The sequence below is a fragment of the Erithacus rubecula genome (assembly GCF_903797595.1).
Source record: "Erithacus rubecula genome assembly, chromosome: 2".
NCBI classification, from domain to species: Eukaryota; Metazoa; Chordata; class Aves; order Passeriformes; family Muscicapidae; genus Erithacus; species Erithacus rubecula.
Genome location: NC_136685.1, coordinates 1,110,779 through 1,130,247, shown reverse-complemented (window position 1 = coordinate 1,130,247; position 19,469 = coordinate 1,110,779). Strand labels below are relative to the sequence as shown.

The window sequence follows — 19,469 nt, the reverse complement described above, 5'->3', positions numbered from 1 at the left end:
CGCGGCCTCCAGGCGCTGCACGGCCTGGCGCGGCCCCGGCGCGCCACAGGCGCCGCGCTGCCGGGCCGGCCGGAAGCGGCGGGCGGGCCCGCGGGCCGCGTGGCGCTGACGTGGCGGCGGCACCGGCACCATGCGGGGCGGCGGCGGCTCGGTGAGTGTCCGCAGTCTTCCCGCCAGTGCCGCTGGCGGCTGCCCCGGGGAGCCCGGCCGCTCCGCGGGTCACGGCGAGATGGGCTCCCGCGTCGGGATCGCGGGAGCGATCCGGCTTCCCCGGGACCGCGGTGGGGATGAGCGGCCCCGCACGGGCGGGGAGAGGCGGCGGGAGCGGCCCCCGAGGCCTGGGGCTGGGCCCGGTGTGGTTCGGCCCGGAGGCGGGCAGGAACGCGGAGCAGGGCGCTGCTGTGGCGCTTTGTCCCAAAGGCCTTCCTTGCGGAGGAGGTGGTTCGTGGAGCGCGCGGGTAGGGAGGGAGCGAGCGGCTGGAGCAGGGAATTCCCCAGAGGACACTGAGCCCTGGCGGGGCCCGCACGGGGCCCTGCCTTCACCTCGGGCCCGTCCCGGCCGCCAGCTCGGGAGCTGCTGCTGTGCCTCTGCAGCGCCCTGGGCGGATGCTGTGGAGCAGCCCGTCTCCAGCGGCAGCCGTGTCCCGCTCTCCAGAATGGCCCACAGTCCGTGGGCAGACAGAATTCACCACTCCCCATCTTTTCAGGCTCTGAGCCGCTCTTTCCCTTTTTCTCACCTGTGCAAGGAAGCTGACTTTTTTTTGTTTTCCTTATGCCCAACCGTTGGGCATTCCTGCATACGTTAGGTCTGTTCTTTAAGCAGGAAGTAAACTGTATAAATGAAAATACACACAGAACTTAAAACACCAGCTTCTGTAGATGTTTCCTTCATAATTGCTGTTATTAACTTCTCGGAAAGGAAAGCCTCACAGGTCGTTTTCACTCGCCTTTGTTGCAGTTCCTTAACTGCCACCAAAATCGTGGCACACTGGTCTTTACTCTTATGCACAGATTTTTAGTTATGAAACCCCTGTGAATCTTGAAACACATGCCATGTTTGTCAGTCATTTCGGTTCTTCTAATCGTAGATTAAGCCAGTGAATTGCAGATGACTCGGCCTGCCTGTTTATTCATTTTTATCATTGTAACCTCATAGCCCTGATTTTTTCTATCTGCTTCTCAATGAGGTTTCTACACATTCCTGGTGTGAGGGTTTCCTAGACAATGCTGTTGACACTACTGTTTGGGTGTAAATAATGAAAATACAAACATTCAGTTGACTTCACTTCCAAAGGAGACGAGATTTGATTGTGAGGTCATTGATCAAGCAGTTATGAATTCCCTCCTTCTGCTTCTCTGACAACTCCTTGAGGAGATTCTGGGGCTGGAGGCCAAAGGAGAGCCTGACACTCCATAGGCACAGTTTAATCATTCCTGTATTGGTATCAGTGCCTGCTGCTCAGCTTCTTAGCTGGTGGTTGGGGTGTCTCTCACCGTTGACAGTGTGCATCATGTTTTTCTATGAAGATGGGTAATTTCTACTATTTTTGTCCTGAGTTTTCTAACTAAGAATGGCATTCAGTCATGATTAGTGTTTAGAAGAAGGTGGTGGTATGTGATTGTCCACACGCTAGGAGCAATGTACAGCAAATGAGTTGTTCATACCAATTTGTAAATGTACTTTCACAAAGATATGTTAAATTGTATGTCTTAATGGGAGCATAGCAAGTGATAAGTGACCAAAAACTTTTGTTGAATAAGAAAAAGGATTCTGTGATGTGGATAAGGTAAACTTCTGGGCAGATGATAGAGTATGATAAAGTGAGATAAAAACGAGGGCATGAAGGAGACTAGAAACAACATTTTGGGCAGGGTAAATGCAAGAATTATTTCATTAAGGAAAAATAAGTACTGTGTAAAAACTAACAAATTAGTGTTTAAAATATTAGTATTAAGTGGTAAAGTATAGGCAGAAAACATAGGGGTGAATTTACTGGAGACAAAGAACACTCCATCGTGTCCTGTTGCAAGGGGAAAGATTGGCTTTCATATGGGGAGTGTGGAGGGACTCATCCCTGTTTTGATTTCAGCTCCAGTTCAGCTGGAGTTGGAAAGGTTAAGCACTTCCAGTTGCAGAAAACAGTGGTTTGTTTTTCAAAGAGTGGTGCGTGCACATCCTCAGAGTGGAGGCAATTGTGCTTGGCTGCATAGTGAAACATGTTAAAAGAAAACAAATGATGCTGCTAATGAGAATTGTTCTGCCTTGTTAGGACGCCGGGACTGGACATCACAGACAGCAGAAGCTCAAGAAGTCCTTGGGAAATAAGAAGTATGTACATTTTTTTGTCTAGTTTAATTGAGAGCAAGAAAAAAGCTGAGAGAATCCTCGTGGAAGACCATATCTGGTCTTTATATAATACTTTGAATTTTAAGAGCTGCAGCAGTTTTAATTAGCGTGTCGAGAGTCTCAGCTGACTTCACTTGTTGGTTTGCAGGAAAAGTGCTTTTCTGACTCTTCAGTGTGTATTAGCTTTCATTTATTTTTAAAAGGGTTTTTCAACATTGTGAAGATAAATATTTTAAGTTCAAGACCAAATGGTGCTCTGAAATCTATGTATTTTGGGTGTGATTGCAACGTAAAGACTTGAATTTGAGAAATCCTCTCCCCATGCTTCTGGAGTACCTCCTGAAACAGTATGTAATGACCTGCCGTGGTGCCGTCAGTATCCCCCCCTTATTAGTTACTGGATTGATTTGTTAAAAGATGAGCTCCACAGCTCACAGAGTATTAATGGAATGGCCATCACTGGAGTGATCTAGTTGCTTCAGTTAGTAATTGTAGTAGAAAGGGGATACATTGCAAAATCTTTCTGTTCCCTTTCTTTCCTCTTTACATAAATGGTGTTTGTCCAGAGAATAAATATTCTGTGTTCCTTTGACACCTCATTCAGGTTGCTGCCATGTACAGGAGTGTTGATGTCCAGGCATTTCAAAGCCTGAGAGAAATACTTTGGAACACTGAAGCAAAGTTCCCTCTGATCTCTAGGAAAAAAATTCAGTGCTGCTGATTAGTCTTAAGTAGTCTTAATGTAGTGTGATTTGTAGGATATACTGGAAGGTTGTCTTCATTGCTGAAAGCCTTGCTAGGTAAAATTTGTAAAATTAAAATCTCAAATTGTGTAGCGCCAGCCCTGACTCTGGGAATAGAGACTGAAGGAGATCTTGCCCTTTGTGGAATGGAAAATGTCTCTTTTGTAATGATGAGCTGCAGAAGTCTTCTTATATTCCAAGGATAAATGCACATTTCTAAATTAAGATTCACTTGTGCCTCCCTCTAAAGTTGTACGTTTGAGGCAGAAATAAATTTTTTTCTGTTCCTTTTGAGAGCTTACTACTGTCATTATCTAAAAGACGTACTGAAAAACAGCACTGGGAATGTTTTATCTTGCTGCCACTTTACAGTTCCCAAAACGCAGGAGATTCAGTGAGATTAATTTTCAGAATACTGGGGAGATGAAAGGGACGGTGTGTGTGGAGTTTGCTGCGGCTGCGAGTGCGTGCATGCTGCCCAGCTCATGCATGCACAGCCCAGGAGCGGATGTTTTGCAGGAGCGAGCCGGCTGGGGAGGCAGGCGCGGCTGTGGAGGAGAGCGGCGGCTGTGATGGCACCGGCAGCGGCGGCGGTGGCTGTGATGGCACCGGCAGCAGTGGCTGCGATGGCACCGGCAGCAGTGGCTGTGATGGCACCGGCAGCAGTGGCTGCGATGGCACCGGCAGCAGCGGCGCTCCCGCGGCGCCGCAGGGCCCCGGCAAGGGCAGCGCGCAGCCCGGCCGCAGCCGCGCCATCCGCAGGCCCGCCTACTGGCTGCAGATGAGGGGCGTCGGCACCGCCGCCAAACCAGGTACTCACCGCGGCTGCTCGGGGAACGCCGACTGCCCTCTGCTTTGTCAGCCACACGTTACTCTTGTAAGGGAAATTAACCCACAAACACCAGAGGTTTATGTCCAAAAAGGAGACAGAGGAGTCCTTTTTGCTTTATTCGAATAAAGGGAGAGGCCATGGGGCATTCCCCTGGGATCTCTCGAATTTTTGGAGGACGCAGCCTCCCTTTTTATCCTATTTTCCCGGCCGCTTTTTCCCTCTCTCTTTCCCCATTGGCTGAGGTACTCGAGAGGCACAGACTTCCCGGAACGCCTGACACCTGACATTCCCCTCTAATGTATAACCCTCCCTTTTAATTTTTAATTCTTGTAGAATTCAGTTTTCCCCCTCCCCGTTGCTTCTTTCATCTTCTGTTACCCAATTTTATTTACCAGCAAACCTACAGTTTGTTTGTAAAGGCAAATCTCTTTTTCCATTCATCAATCAGTGTAATCCCTCCCATTGTTTCTGTTATCTCTAGGTGCTAACTTTACCTACCAACAGATCTACAATTTGTTTGTAAAGACAAATGTAACATTCCTCTCACTCTGCTCCTGAAAGACCTGCTGCAGGTCACACAAAAATGACAGGCTCGGTAGTGCTGCTCATGTATCGGGAGAAATGAACTTCTGCCTCTGCACAAATGTGGGCACAGTTCTCTGATATTACACAGTTCCTTTTGAGTGACTTGTCTATTAATCGTTCTGTGACTAAACTCAGTTCTGTCTGTAGAAGAGGTAAGTATAAGAATTACACCAACCATATCAGGAATAAAATTCAAGAGCTTTAAAAATAGAAACATCAACACTAAAAATGTAGCAAAGGGGACCGTTCAGCAGTATTTTGGATTAGACACAGCTTTTGTGATTGCTAGATTATTATTTTTTAAGGATGTCTTTTCTTTTTCCACATTTTTCAGTTATAATTTTCTGTTTTTGAATGCTTTGGGTCTTAGGTTGTTGTAGGAGCATTCAGATTTCCTGGCCTAGGAGCTGTTTTCCAAACCTGTGGCAGAGTCAAAAACTTCAATGTTCTTTAATGCACTTCTTACCTCTAAGTCAGGATCCACATTCCATCCTATTCTGGGGAGAGGCAAATTCTGTAGCTTGATAGAAGTGAAATTACTGTAGCTCCACACCCCCAGGTCCAGTCAGTAGCAAGACTGACTGTTCCTGTAGAAACACACACACAGACATACAACAGACATAAACAGGAGCCACCCAGACCAGCATTCACACAAACAGCCTCCATCCTTAAATACTCAATCTGCTCAGTTTCTGTTCTTTGGATCCCAGTCTCCTCAGTTGCTGGTCTGAGAATGTACTGGCCCCTGAGGCTCACAGAGCTGTGCCTGCAGTGGGTGAGCACCTCCTTGCAGGCAGGCTCATCCTCACAGACCCTGCTTGGTGTCAGACATGACAAGATTTGTATACTGACCAGTCACCTATTTACAAGCAAGTGTTCTTTGCTATCCTCTTACACCTCTATTTTCCCACACTTGATCAGCCCCAGATTGGGTAATTCTCTCCCTTTGCCCGTCTTTGATACCACTCTTAAACATCCTAAGCTTCTGTAGTCCTGAATTGTCTCTACTCAGATCCCAGGTGCTACATAACCCTAGGCAGTAGCACCATGCTTTCCCTTCTCACTCTTCCCCCCTTCCCTGTTCCAAAGGGTGTTTCAGAGAGAGGTTCCTGCTAACTTACCCTTGTGGTTTTCCTGGAACAGGCCCAGGAGGAAGCTGTCTGGTTTTAAGGCCTATAATTGGTGTTCCCTGACTATTGTGCTTCTGTGCTTATCTGTATTCATGGAGATAACACTTTGATAGGCTTGGAAATACTCAGGGCAGGCATGATATTATTTGGGTTTCTGTATGTTCCTTTTTGTGTTAGTGCAGGTGAGGTTTTTATGATGTAACCTAGCACTTTCTGTCTCTGTTACTGAGGATTATTTTTCCAGGCCATGCTGTGGCACTTTCTTCCATACCTGCTGTATCAGTGTATTGTGGGCCATGGGGAGCCTAAATGTTACTGAGTGAGAAGGCTGTGTTCAGTTCACTGGTGTCTAGGTGCCTCACAAGAACTACTATTTTTTTTACTAACTATTGAATACAAAGATAAGATGAGGCAGCAGTAGACTTAAAGCTGTTATGCAGACTGAATACTGAGACTGAAGCATATCTGTTCTTACTTATCAGGAGAAGTACTATTGAAAGGCAAGAGGAAATCTGAGCAAAGGGAAGGCAAAGATGTTAAAGACTCTCCCAGGAAGAAGCAGAAGATTTCAGGTAATACAAATAACTTGCAATTCCTAATTACAAGCCTCCAGGTACTTCAGACTTCTCTGCCCACATGACATCTTCTGGAGTCTTCAATCTCTATTTCTGATTCTGAATATTTTGTTCTAGGAGACCACTGATTAGTGTCTGCTTAATCAGTGGGAGGTGATCTAATTTCAGTCTGTCTTAGAAGTTCAACAAAGGGAGGGAGGAAGGGAATTTTGGGAAGTAAAGGCCAGTTTGCATCATTTCAGTTTCCCAAAAGATTGCAGACTAAATTATAAGACACATTACTTGTAAATATATGGGGATTGAGTAACTGATAACAGCAATATGGGTTTGTTAAAAAGAAGTGAAACCCAAACACTATTTTTTTGCCACAAAGACCAAAGGGAGAAATGCTTGACACCAGAGGTCTTTCATTCCTTTAAAAGGTTTGTCAATCAGTGGTTAGGTGCAAAAGAAGGTGTACAAGTGGTGAAAGTAGGAGCAGGTGACACAGAAGTGTACAGTTACAAGTATGAGGTTAGGAATGCCAAAGCCAACCTGGAGTTGAATCTAGCAAAGGATGTGAACAACAGCAAGAAATGATTCTACAAGTACATGAACAGCAAAAGGAGCACCAAGGAAGGTGTGAGTGTACTGCTCCTCAGAGCAGGGGAGCTGGTGACAAATGACACAGAAAAGGCTGAGGTACTCAGTGCTTTTTGTGCCTCAGTCTTTATCAGTTAAAGGAATTCTTCAGGAATCCCAGGAGCCTGAGACCAGACAGAGTGACAGTCTGGAACAAGGAAGTCCTACACTCAGAGAAAGGGGTCAAGGTTAAGCACTTAAACAAACTGGTTTTACCAAATCATTTTCCAGTAGTATTAGTTGAGTGGGAAGATATGAGGGGATGGGAGGTTAGCCTGTGTGATCCCCATCTGCAGGAAGGGTCAGGAGGAGGATCCAGGAAACTACAGACATGTTGCTCTGGCCTTAGTGCCAGGGAAGGTCTTGAAGAAGATTATCTTGGGTACTATCATGTGGCATCTGTAGGACAACATGGTGATGTTTAGGGATGAGTTTAGGGATGGCAGGTACTGCTTGACTAACCTGATGTCCTTCTATGACAAGGTAATGCACCTAACAGATGAGAGAAAGGCTGTCAATGTTATTTATCTGGACTTCAGTGAAGCCTTCTGGCACCATGTCCCACATCCTTCTTCTGGAGAAACTGTATGCTCATGGCTTGGGGAGGTGCACTCTTTGCTGGGTAGAAAATTGGCTTCATGGCTGGGCCTAGAGACTCATGGAAAATGGAGTGACATCCACCTGGGGCTGGTCACCCATTGTCTTCCCCAGGGCCCAGTATTTGGTCAGTCCAGTTTAATATCTTTATTGATTACCTAGATGAGGGGATTGAGTGCACCTTCAGTAAGTTCACAGATGACACCTAGTGAGGTGGGATGTGGATCTGCTGGAGAGCAGCAATGATCTGCAAAGGAAGCAGGACAGACTGGAATGATGGGCCGAGGCCAACAGTGTGAGGGTCAACAAGGCCAAGTGCCAGGTCCTGCCCTTGGGTCACTGTCACACCATTAAGAACTCCGGGCTGGGACAGAGGAGCTGGAAAAGCCCCTCCAAATGTTGGTCAAGAGTGGCTCAGCCCAGGTGTGCCCAGGTGGGCAAGAGGCCAGAGGCCCCTGGGCTGTGCCAGCTCTGGGGTGGCAGCAGGGCCAGGGCAGTGCCTGTCCCCTGTGCTGGCACTGCTGGGGCACCTCCAGTGCTGGGGCAGCTCTGGGCCCCTCCTGACAGGAGAGCCCTGGAGGGGCTGCAGCGTGTCCAGGGAAGGGAACGGAGCTGGGGAAGGGGCTGAGCCCCAGCAGAGGCTGAGGGAGCTGGAAAGGGGCTCAGCCTGGAGAAAAGGAGCCTCAGGGGCACCTTGTGGCTCTGCACAACTCCCTGCCAGGAGGGGACAGCCAGGGGGGCTTCAGGCTCTGCTTCCACAGAACAAGTGACAGGACAAGGGGAAATGGCCACAGGTTGCACCAGGTTTAGATGTGATACTGGGAGCAAGTTTTAACCCCAGAAGGGCTGTCCAACCTTGGCACAGCTGCCCAGAGCAGTGTTGGAGTCCCCATCCCTGGAGGGATTTGAAAGGCATGTGGATGTGACACTCAGGGACAGGGGTTAGCAGAGGCCTTGGCAGTGCTGGGGGAGCTGTTGGACTTGATAATCTTAGAGGGCTTTTCCAGCCTGAACAGTTTATGATTCTCTAAGTCCTGTGGGGCCTGACAGGTTGCACTGAGTGCTGAAAGCTGGCTGATGTCATTGTGAGGCCACTCTTGATTATCTTTGAAAGGTCATGGTGACTTGCGAGGTTCCTGGAGGCTGGAAAAGAGAAAATATCACTTGTATCTTAAAGGACAGAAAAAAGAAAGATCTGGGGAACTACAGTCAACCTCACCTCAGTCCCTGGGAAGCTGATGGAAAGTGTCATTCCAAACACATGAAGGTCAAGATGGGGTTTTGGAGTAGTCAGCATGGATTCATACAGGGCAAATCATGCTTAAATCAACCTGATAGCCTTCTACAATGAGGTCACTGGGTTGGTGAAATAGGAGTACAGAAAGATGGTTCACTGTCTGTCCCTGTATTCAATTCTGTTGTTTTTGTCACCAAGGACTTGGAAGTATGTAGACAGCACAGAGCTGAAAGTGACAGCAAGTGTATTGGAAAAAAGGCTAAAAGTGAAAGTGGTCTTGACAACAGAGAAATAATTTAAAAATAGAGCAGAGAACATTGTAAAATTAAAGATGATAATAGTTTGGAAAGAAATACTGTCACAGCTGAAAAACAAAGAACAACCTCCATGAGTCAGTGCTTCAGAAGAAGATTCAAGATCTCTGACAGATCAAAAGCTGACTAGAGACCAGCAATGTCATAGCTGTTTTTAAGAAGGCAGGTGTTAGACTGAGAGATTTGAGCAGGAATGTAGACTTTGTGAAGTAAATTGCCATGTGAAGTAATTCTTTTGCTGTAATGCAGGGTCTCCATGCAGTACTGTTTCCAGTAGGCACTGCTGTTCAGGACATGTGTGGGACAGCTGAAGAGGACAGGGAGATAGAGCAAACAACATTGAACATTTCTGAGTAACTTTGAGACAGGAGACTAAATAGCAGCTGCCTTCTAGCAAAAAAATCTGCTTTTTATTGTTAAAAAGCTAGCAGAACTGAGTCTTCTGGTTTGTCTTGTTTGTGTTATAACAGGCAAAAAACAGCAAACTGAAACAAAACAAAACTCCAGGAGGAAAGGCCGCCGTGTTCAGAAAGAGCCCGAAACCTATGACACAGGTAAGAAGAGGCAGTAACTAAGGAGTGTTTATGAAACAGATAAAAGATAAATGTGATTCTAGGATTTGAATCTGAGCAGCAGCTGTGTTTCTGGTGTTTCCATTCAGTTCGTTTTACTGTTCACAAAAAGGAGCTGACTGCTGTCCTGGCACTGTGTCAGTACTGCAGAGCAAGACTGAAAGGACTGCACACTGCCTGCTCTTCCCATTGCATAATGTAATAGTGAAGGGGAGATCACTTTTTGAATGAACAAAAGCCCGTTAAAATAGTTGCATTACTAAATTCATAAAAATATTTGTAGTTTTTACTCAGCAGAATATGTTTGCAGGAAAACTGTGATAGCTGTTGCTGCCAGATCATCTTTTCTGGGAGTTGGAGACCCAAGCAATCTGTCCTAGAAAAATAAAATAAGCCTTGATTCAGTGAGTGGAATGACTTGATATTTGTAGATCACAGCACTCATTAAACACCCCAGTTTTCTGCCAAGTGCTGTTTGATTCACAGACTTTCCTCCCAGCCTACTGGAGAGGGACAGCCTGGGCCTGTTATTGTTGGGAGAAGAGGAAAGGCTTTGGACCTTGTTATGGTAAGAATTCAGGCAGTTGGCTGCTAAATCACTTTCTTCCCAGAACCCAGTAATTCATAATCCTTGTGGATTATGCCAAACTTTTGCTTGGGATTTCACAAAGAGGCTAGAAACTGGAAACCATGCCAGGTTGCTTTTCCCTGTCTGTTGAGTAATTTGACCTGATGGTCTGTGACTGCATTTACTATGAAAACACTTTTGCCAAAAGAAAAGTCTGCTCAGCATGTTAAAGTAATTGTGCAACAGAAATGAATAAAGGCAAAATGTCCACTGGTGAAGTAGAAGAGCATTCCTTACAAGGGAATGGTAGATGGAAGGGTGTTTGTAAAGTGCTGTTTGGAAAGGAGTGATGTGTGCCTTGTGACATTACACACCTAAGGCTGTAAATGAGCTACATCTGTTGAGGTGCAGCTGGACACAAGTTTGGTAGCACATGACCTGTTTCTTTTCAGGGTTCACTGTGGACATCAAAGGAGAAAAAAAAAGGAGATGTTATGTTAGCAGTTGTATTCTAAACACTGTGTTTTGACAGGTAGTATTGAAGAGCAGTGGTCTTTGGAGATTCAGGACAAAGGCCGAGTTACCTGTCCGACATGCCGGGCTGTGGTGAGGAAGACTGTGGAAGGGCTGAAGAAACATATGGTGAATTGCCGGAAGGTAAGAGCACCAGAGAGAGCAATGGTTTCTTTACTGCTCTTCAGCTCACTGATGGAAATGCCTGCCTGTTTTGTGTTGTGTTTGAAATCAGTTTCAGCTCATCGTCATGTCTCTAAGCAAGAGTCCTTTATGTGAGAATAGTGCTTGGTGCTTCTTGCCCAGCCTTTTGCTGAAGGTTTGGGGTAGTAAACAAGGATGTAGTTAGCTCATTGTTCCACTAAATTTTAGACTCCATAAAATCTGTTCTTAAAAGACAGTTACCAAGTCCAAATAAATTGTTCTGCTCTTCTGCTCCTTTCCCCAAAGAGTTTTCCACTGCTTTGGTAAATTTACAGTTAAATGCACTATGTCCTTGTTTATTCCTAGGAAATGTTCACATGTCATCACTGCGGGAAGCAGCTGAAGTCTTTAGCAGGGATGAAATACCATGTCATGGCAGACCATAACAATCAGGTAACACAACTGCTGTGCATCTAAAACTTCTACAGGCAGAAAAGGCTTTGGTCCTTTCCTCGTACACACAGAAACAGAAGATGGGGTGTTTTTTTTCAGGTGTTGTAGCTGTTCAAGTCTAGTCTAACTATTATTTTCCAGTGAGATTTGACATCTGAAAAACAGTAGAATGTTACCAGAGATGGTAGACATGCAACATCATAGAAAGAGGGATGACTTTCTGTTTAGGCTGGTAATAAGTTACATATAAAAGGCATTCCCAATCAGAAGGAAAAAGATTAGGCTGCAGTTTTCAGTTCTTTGTTAGAAAGGAGGAGGTTTTTCTACATTCAGAGTAGACTCAATTTGAGATAAAATGGCAAAAGCAGCAATTAGCTATCATCTCTTTACTGTAAAAATACTAATTTAACATTAGATTACAGTCTGCTTTTCCTCTTCACTCTTTCTTTAAAGAAGGCCATGTCTTCTGTTGTAGTTGAGAACTTTTGAAAAGGTAATTCGGAAGTTTGCGTAAAGTTCAGATAATTCACCCTTTTTTTTTTTCCACAATTCCCAGAGCAGTTCCTGAACTACTGTATTAGTAAATTATGCAGGTCAGGGATCATGTTCTGGCCCTGAGGATTAGGTCTGTCACTGACTTCTATGTTTTTACTCAGTCTAGGTGCAATATTAGGTAAAGTAGGAAATAATAGACAATAGCCATCAGAGAGAGAATAAGGAACTTGAGCTGTAGTTTAGCACAGATGAATAACTGTTACAAGCAGTCTGCTTCACTTTAGTCAGGCTAAGTGGAAACAGTAGGACCAGTAAATGTTTAATATGCATCATTTTCTGTCAGTTTACTCCTTTTAAAGATAATTACTTTTTCGTTTAACCCCAGACAGTTGCCAAGCCCCATGCAGCCATTCACTCTCTCCCCTACCCACAGGACTGGGGAGGGAATCAAAGTGAGAAAACTCATGGGTTGAGATAAAGACAGTTCAAAAGATAAAGCACACAAGCAAAGCAAAACAAGAAATTAATTCACCACTTTGGCAGGAAGGTCCAGGCATCTCCAGGACCACAGGACTCCATCATGCATAATAGTGGCTTGGGACTTGGCAAATGCCATCACTTTGAATGTCTACCTCTTTCCTCCTTCTTCCCCCTGCTTTATATGCTGAGCATGATACTGGATGGTCTGGAATACCCTTGTGATCAGTGGGGGTGGGCTGGCCCAGATGTGTCCCCTCCCAGCTGCTTGTGCACCCCCAGGCCACTCCTGGGCGGAGCAGTACGAGAAAAGCCCTTAGTGCTGTGCAGGGGCTGCTCAGTGACAGCAAAACCATCTCCCTTCTATCAACCCAGGTCTCAGCACAGATCCAACACAGTCCTGTACCAATTGTTGCCCCAGCCAAAACCAGCACAGATAGAGAGAGTGGTCATTATAGTAAGTATATGTCTGTAAAATCATAAGTTGGAGAGATTTAATTATTTTAGAAGCTTTCCTGCCCCAGTGTATTGAGTAGTAAATTCCCTGTGAGAAGAAATGTAAGGGCTGAGCATCCTGTGTTTTACATTCATCTTTCTGCTGTGTTTTAGCCAGTTGTGAAGGAGGGAGAAGAATTGGATGAGCAGCTTGAGCGAGACCGCCTTCGGAAGGTTTTAAAGAGAATGGGAAAACTAAAGTGTACAAGGGAGGTAAGCTGCATTGTGCAAAGTGTGAATTAAACAGCAGTGGATGCATAAATATAACACATGAGAATGCTGCTGAGTATGTTCTGATGCTGGCCAAAGCAAGATTTATTTCAAGATCCCACCTATGCTTTTAAGACAGAGTTGCATAGAGTCATAGAATAGTTTGGGTTAAAAATACCTTTAATAGTCATTTCAGTGCCAGTTCTTTGTTGGAGATTTTGTCTGTCTGAATAGGCTAACATTAAAGTTTTCTACCTGTCTGTCTCTACTCTGTCAGGATAACCAATAGTACTTTGGTCAGCAAAGTGTGGATCCTCTTCACACTGGTTGTGTAATCCCTTGAAGAACAGTTTTCTTCCATGTATTTTTCTTCTGTGTTGACAGGGCTGCACAGGCAGCTTCACCAGCATAATGGGATACCTATATCATGTTAAAAAATGTGGGAAGGCTGCTTCTGAGCTGGAGAAAATGGCAATGAAGTGCCATCACTGTGGGAAGGCATACAGATCAAAGGCAGGACTTGTCTACCACCTCCGATCTAAGCACGGGCCGGTGAGTGCACCCTGCAGTGACTGTCGGGGCTGTGATGAGACTTCAGCCACTCACACTTGAGGCACCTGTAGGCTTTGTCTGCTACTTTGTTGGTTAATTACAGATCACAAATATTTGCATTTTTCCTGCACCTGGATTATTTTGTCCTTGTTAGTTTGCTTCTTGCAGCAGCTGTTGCTTTTCTGTGACTAGAATGAAGTTTTTAATAGTAAATCAGCATGGCAGCAGTAAAGGACCTGACTTTTGCTCTATGGAAGAGTGATGCTAACGTAGCTCATGAGATGCTTTCATTCTTTCTTAAAAGACTCACCATTGGAGCAGAACAGACAGTCTTATTGTCCATGAGGGTTTTACAGTGAATACCTTTGGATACAGTGAATACCTTGGAATACCTTTCAAGACTAGCAACTGCATGAAGCTCTCTGCTTGAGCCTCACTGCTGTGATCCCTGTGAGCAGATCTGGGGGTCTTTCTGACTGGCGGGATGCGCTCCTGTCCTGTGTCTGTGACAGGAAACCGTAGCTGCTGCAGCCTGTTTGTGAGGGATTTGGCAAAACATTTATTCCCAGTATTTAGTATAACTGATATAGGAAGTAGTGGAAGAGGCTCACCTTTTTGGGCCTTCATTGCAGGTCACTTTCCTCCATGAGGAGAGAAGAACAGAGAACCTGAAAGAAATTAAACAGGAGCAAAACAACACAGGCAGAGTTCAAAGGAAATCTGCAAAGGTGGCAATCTACTATCTCCATGAGCTGGCAGGAGAAGAGCTGGCCAAAGAGTGGCCCAAAAGAAAAGTTCTGCAGGACTTGATTCCAGATGACCGGAAGGTACAAGGCCTTAAAAATGCTTTATAGGGTTCAAGTTTATACCTCGGCACCTGGTGGCTCCTGTAGTGGCTCCTACCTCGTGTTTATGGCACATAGAATACAGTTTGTTGCGTGGGGAATTGGGTTCTGCTCTCTCTCATTTAGATTGCACTATTTCTGCAGCAGCAGTTGCTGTGCAAGTGTTTTGTTCAGGCAAGCTGTAGTGACTGTAAATTACTATTCCTGTAGTTCTCAGTGGGCACAAGGAACATGGCAGTTATGGGCATGATGTTGCTCTCAAGATGACTCCTGCCATGCTGCAAGGTCCCAGCAATCCTTCCAGTCTCTCATACATGCTATGGTATTTCACTGTGGTTTAGACTTCAAGAGTTTCCAGTGGCATCTTTTAGGCTGTGAGTGAAACCCAAGGGAAAATGGTGCTTTATGATTTCAGTGGGGTAGGTAGATTTAGAGGAATTGTTGTAGTCAAGGCAATAGGAATTTTCAGATTCTGATACTGTGGGGGTTTTCCAGGTTCAGTTATGTTTCTAGAGAGTTGATGAGACAGGAAAACATTGATTATTGGGAGTTTGCCTGTTAGAGTAGGAGAAGAGATAGCACTTCTGTCTCAGCCTAGAAGAGGAAATTGTACATAGCTAGCATTACTTCCAGCTCTCGATTCCATCTTTGTCTCAGCTGAAATACACTCGTCCTGGACTGCCCACATTCAGTCAAGATGTGCTGTGCAAATGGAAAACAGAGATTAAGATGTACCGAAGAGTCCACTGCCCAAATCAGGTAATCCTTAACTGTTTCTGAAGCCCCAGAGGGGACAGGTTTCAGGTCTGTGTGAGCCAACAGTTTCCCACAACCTTGAAAGTGCAGCTGGTCTCTCTGTGAGAGACAAACCCTGCTCCATCTCAGTATGGTTGTTTAGTGTAATCAAGACCCTGTTTAGTCTTGGGGATGTCTGGGGATGCTCCCTTAGTCCTTTGCATGAAAATGCCCTGGGGATGATCCTTTGGGAATGTGTGTGAACACTTGAGAGCCAGTAACTTGGTGTCAGGCTGGTACAGTTTTCTCATCCAGGTGGGCAGTTGATCCATTTGGAGGTTAAATAGTGGAAAAATGACAGGCCCCTGCCTTTCTATCTAAATCTAATCATAGAGGTTGAAATACAAGAGTAAAGACACTTTGTCTGGAACAGCACTTAAGTTTTCTTCATTGCACTTGATCAGCTTTAGGTCCTTTTCAACCTGACCTTGAGCATTTTGAGGGATGGGGCAGCCACGGCTTCTCTGGGCAGCCTCTACCAGGGCCTCACCACTCTTGACAAGGAAGAATTCCTTCCCAGTATCCTGTATAGTCCTGCCCTCTGGCAGTGGGAGGCCTTTCCCCCTTGTCCTGTCATTCCAGGTCCTTGTCCAAAGTCCCCCTCCAGCTCTCTTGGACCCCTTTAGGCACTGGAAATCTTAGTTTCTTACAATGCCTTGCAGCAATCACCAGTCAGGTCCAGTGAGAGCAAACAGCCCCATTGGTGAGGGTGGTGGACATCTCTGTGTGATGCATGCTGTCAGAGAGCCAAGGGTCAGGGCAGCTGCCCTCTGGGTTTGGTGCAGAGATTGTCTTCCCCTGCCTCGGCCCACCCCACCCCCAGCACTCTCCCCAGTGTTCAGGCTAGCATCATCTTAATAATCAGAAATGCAGCACCGTGCTGTATGTGGAGCTGTCTCCAGAGAACAGCTGTCCTGTGTCACCAACTGTGTCTTGCCCTTTAACAGAGACCTGGGATGTTGGGTACTGTGCTCCTGCTCTGTGCCACTAGGGACATGAGCAGTGCAGGAGGGAGAAGTCTTGTACCTGCCCAGTGTGCTGTCTTTGAAATTCTTCTCTGTTGCACTTCAGGCAGAAAGCAAACTATCATTTTAGTCAGGTTGTTGATAGAGTCTGAGTGCAATTGTCACAGGAGTCTCTTTATGATGTCCAAGTGTGCTCAGAAACTGGAAATGTAAATATTAAGCTTAATGAAAACTTAAAGTCTTCTAATGGTCTTTTTACCAGAAGTTTTCTGGCTTTGGAGGATTGGTATCTGCCTCCCTCTGTTTCTCTTTTGTGCTTTTGGGATTGCCCTCCAGACATAATAATGCTCTATTGTCCAGGAAGAGGTGATTTCTTGCTAGCATGTTGTTCACATATTTGTTTGGTTTTTTTTTACTGTTTCAGGGTTGTGAATCTGTGTATGGCAGTGTCTCAGGACTCAAGTCTCACCTTGGCACATGTACCTTGGTTGGTAGCCTTCCTCTTAATAGCCTCACTGTCCCTGTCCCTCTGATAACCCTTTGTTCAAGCTCTTGTCCTGCCATTTGCAAATCTGAGATTCTCACAAGTTCATGGATTCATATAGTGGTTTGGGTTGAAGGAGGTCTTAAAGATCATCTCATTCTAACCCCCAATTTAGGTGTTCCCCTACATGCTAAGGAGGTTGCCATTACAAACAATACTTGAGACCAGGAGGAAGCACCTTAATGGCATTCCTTTTATTGACACAGCAGTTCTACTGTATATTCAGAGCTACAAGAGCAGTTTTTCCAGGTGCACTGCTGGAGATCTAATGGCATCTCAGAGAGCAGTCCTATGCTTTGTGGGCACAACTGATCACTCAAGTCAGTGCTCCTGAGATGCCTCAGAGGCTACCTAGAGAAGAGGCTAGACAGTGTCAAAGGAATAAAGTAGGCATTTATTAAAAGGCCTTTAAAAGATTCACCTTGGGCAGTGCAAGAGCCTGGCTGTGGCTCCACCCAGGATGGACTCCGAGGTAGGAGTTTGCACACTTTATAAGTTTTGGTTCATTTCCATATTGGGGTTAATTGTCCAATTCCAGCTCCAGGTTCTGCAGTCCCATCCTCCCAGATTGCACTCCTCAGTTCACTGGTGTTTGCACTTTTTGGGCCTGAAGCTTCAGCAGTGTCCTTGGTTCTCAGGTGCAAAAGGGTTTTTTGTCTAACTAAACCATGAAGAGAGGTTGCTAACACTTTATATGAAGTTCAGAGTTACATACTAATGCGGTACAGAATCTGGAAAATATGAAAGCTAAAACTTAAGGCGTCACCTGTAGCTAAATATGCCTGGTATGGATGAGAGTTTCTAGTTTTTATTGCTGGGTTCTATCTGAGAAATGTTCAAATGAAATATATAGGTTTTATATATGTAGGTAAATATCAGCCTCCTGTTCCAGCAACTCTTGACGGAATACTTTTTGTTTGTTTGTTTTGATGCCAGGGAGACTTTGTGGCTGGTAAATACAAGTGTCTCTTATGTGAGAAGGAGTTCATCTCAGAGAGTGGAGTCAAGTATCACATCAACTCTGTGCACGCTGAGGTAAGGCAGGCAGAGTGGAACCACAAATCCCAGGCTGTGGGAGGTGGAGAGAATGTCTTAAGAAGAAAATGCTGGATGTGTGCCATGTTTTACTTCTTCCTTGCTCACTGCTGGTAACAGGATCCTTAAACTTAGTTGGTCTTAAGTGTTAGTCTGGGGAGCAAGTATTGTGTCATGTCATATGCCTTGTCCCAAGCTGCTGCTGCTCTGTTCAGCTCTGCAGCATTTCCTGTACCTTTAACTGGACAAATATCAAATCAAATGTGAATCCTCTGAGACAGAGTGACACCTGAGGAGACACATCAAAGATCAGAGCATTATTAGGTAGTTGCCTTTCCAGATCTTACATTTCAAGGAAACCTTGTCCCACAAGGCAGCCATATTATAGTCCTGATAGGCTTTATTTGGTATTTCCACCACCATTAGTATCAACCTATTGCCTTCTAAATCTGCAGGACTGGTTTGATGTGAATACAACGACCACCAAAAGCTTTGAGAAGCTAATGAAAATTCGCCAAAGGGAAGAGCAGAAGAAGCAACGGAAGAAACGTCCTTTGACCAGAGGCAAAAAGAAGAGAGCTGGCACCTTGGCTGCCAAGAAGCCCTCCACTGCTGGAGTTGAAAAAATGAGGAAAAATAAGAGAGGTCGTCCACGACGAGTGGACAACGAGAGTGCAAGCAGTGAGGAAGGGGCACCCCAAGTTGCACAGAGAGCTGAAGTTCCAAAAACCAGCCGCAAGCGAGGCCGAAGTAAATCCCTAGAAGATGAGAAGGAGTAATTTGAAAGCTTTTCAGTTACAAGTCTCACTTCTGTCAGGCTCATGACCCACAGCACTAATCTAAGCAGTTGAATGTCTTTGGGACTGTGACTCAGTTCTGCAGGTGACTTTGATACTGAAACTTCTGCGTCTGGTCAATTGTGAGGAATACAAACCAAAGCTGTGGTGCAGAGGCTGCTTCTGCTGGTGTAGTTCCATTGGACAATGGCACTGACAGTGTACACAGTGTGATTCCTGCTCTGGTTGCAGTCTCAGTTTGGTCATACTAGTTGCTTGTTTAGTGGTTTCCAGTACAGCAAGTGTCTGTTTTGTCATCTTCCTCTGATGTGTGAGATCAGGGTCCTTTTTTTACAGTTCTTCTCATAAGGGACTGACTAGCGCAATGTTTAGGTCTCTTCAAGGGGGAAATCCTTTCTTGCACAGAATGCACACAAACTAAGCATGAAAACAGTTCTGTGCAGAATGCAAAGATTCCAGCTTGCCCTGTCACTCTCCTGTCTATTGTCAGCAAGGCTGCCACAAAAGAGACCTTCAGTGTTTGCTGCATCGTATTGCACAAGGCTTTTTTTCATACACCAGTGTTTAGGCTCAGCACCAGACAGCAGCACATCTACTTGGAAGGGATAGAAGGTCATTATTATCCTTGTCAGGAACCCACTGTTCCCCTGGCACCTGTCTCCTGTAATGCTGGACATTAAAGATTTGTAGAAAGTCTTCCAGTGCTGCAAGGACTGAGTTCTCTCAAGCCCTTTGTTGATTGACCAGCCTTTGAGAGCCCCCAGTAAAGGATGTATGGGGTGGCCTTTGTGTGCACTCTGAAGCCCAATTGTTTCATGCTCACCTGGGAAACGCTGCAAGACAGTGCATACCTACATGAGCAGCCTGCTAGTGCTGGGACCACGTTCATGAAGCTGCCTTGCCACTCCCACAGTGTCCTTTTTCCCTGCTTGGCAGATACCACCTTCACCCTGTTTCTTTTCAGTATCACCTCCGTGCAAATCAGGTGCATTAGTAGTGGCTTCCTGTGCAGAAAAGGTTGGAAGAGG

The 19,469-nt window shown here is 45.5% G+C and overlaps 1 protein-coding gene across 1 annotated transcript; it reads left to right on the top strand.

The window, feature by feature from the left end:
* Positions 1–67: 67 nt before the first annotated feature.
* Positions 68–18,947, top strand: ZNF512 (zinc finger protein 512). The gene is made up of 15 exons (XM_079298278.1): positions 68–151; positions 2,271–2,329; positions 3,610–3,902; positions 4,655–4,659; positions 6,098–6,209; positions 9,452–9,535; positions 10,654–10,778; positions 11,145–11,231; positions 12,813–12,911; positions 13,293–13,460; positions 14,093–14,287; positions 14,963–15,064; positions 16,490–16,552; positions 17,546–17,644; positions 18,100–18,947. Exons 1-15 carry the CDS (start codon positions 131–133, stop codon positions 18,421–18,423), a joined length of 1,836 nt encoding a protein of 611 aa, XP_079154404.1. The 5' UTR covers positions 68–130; the 3' UTR covers positions 18,424–18,947.
* The last annotated feature ends 522 nt before the right edge of the window (positions 18,948–19,469 follow it).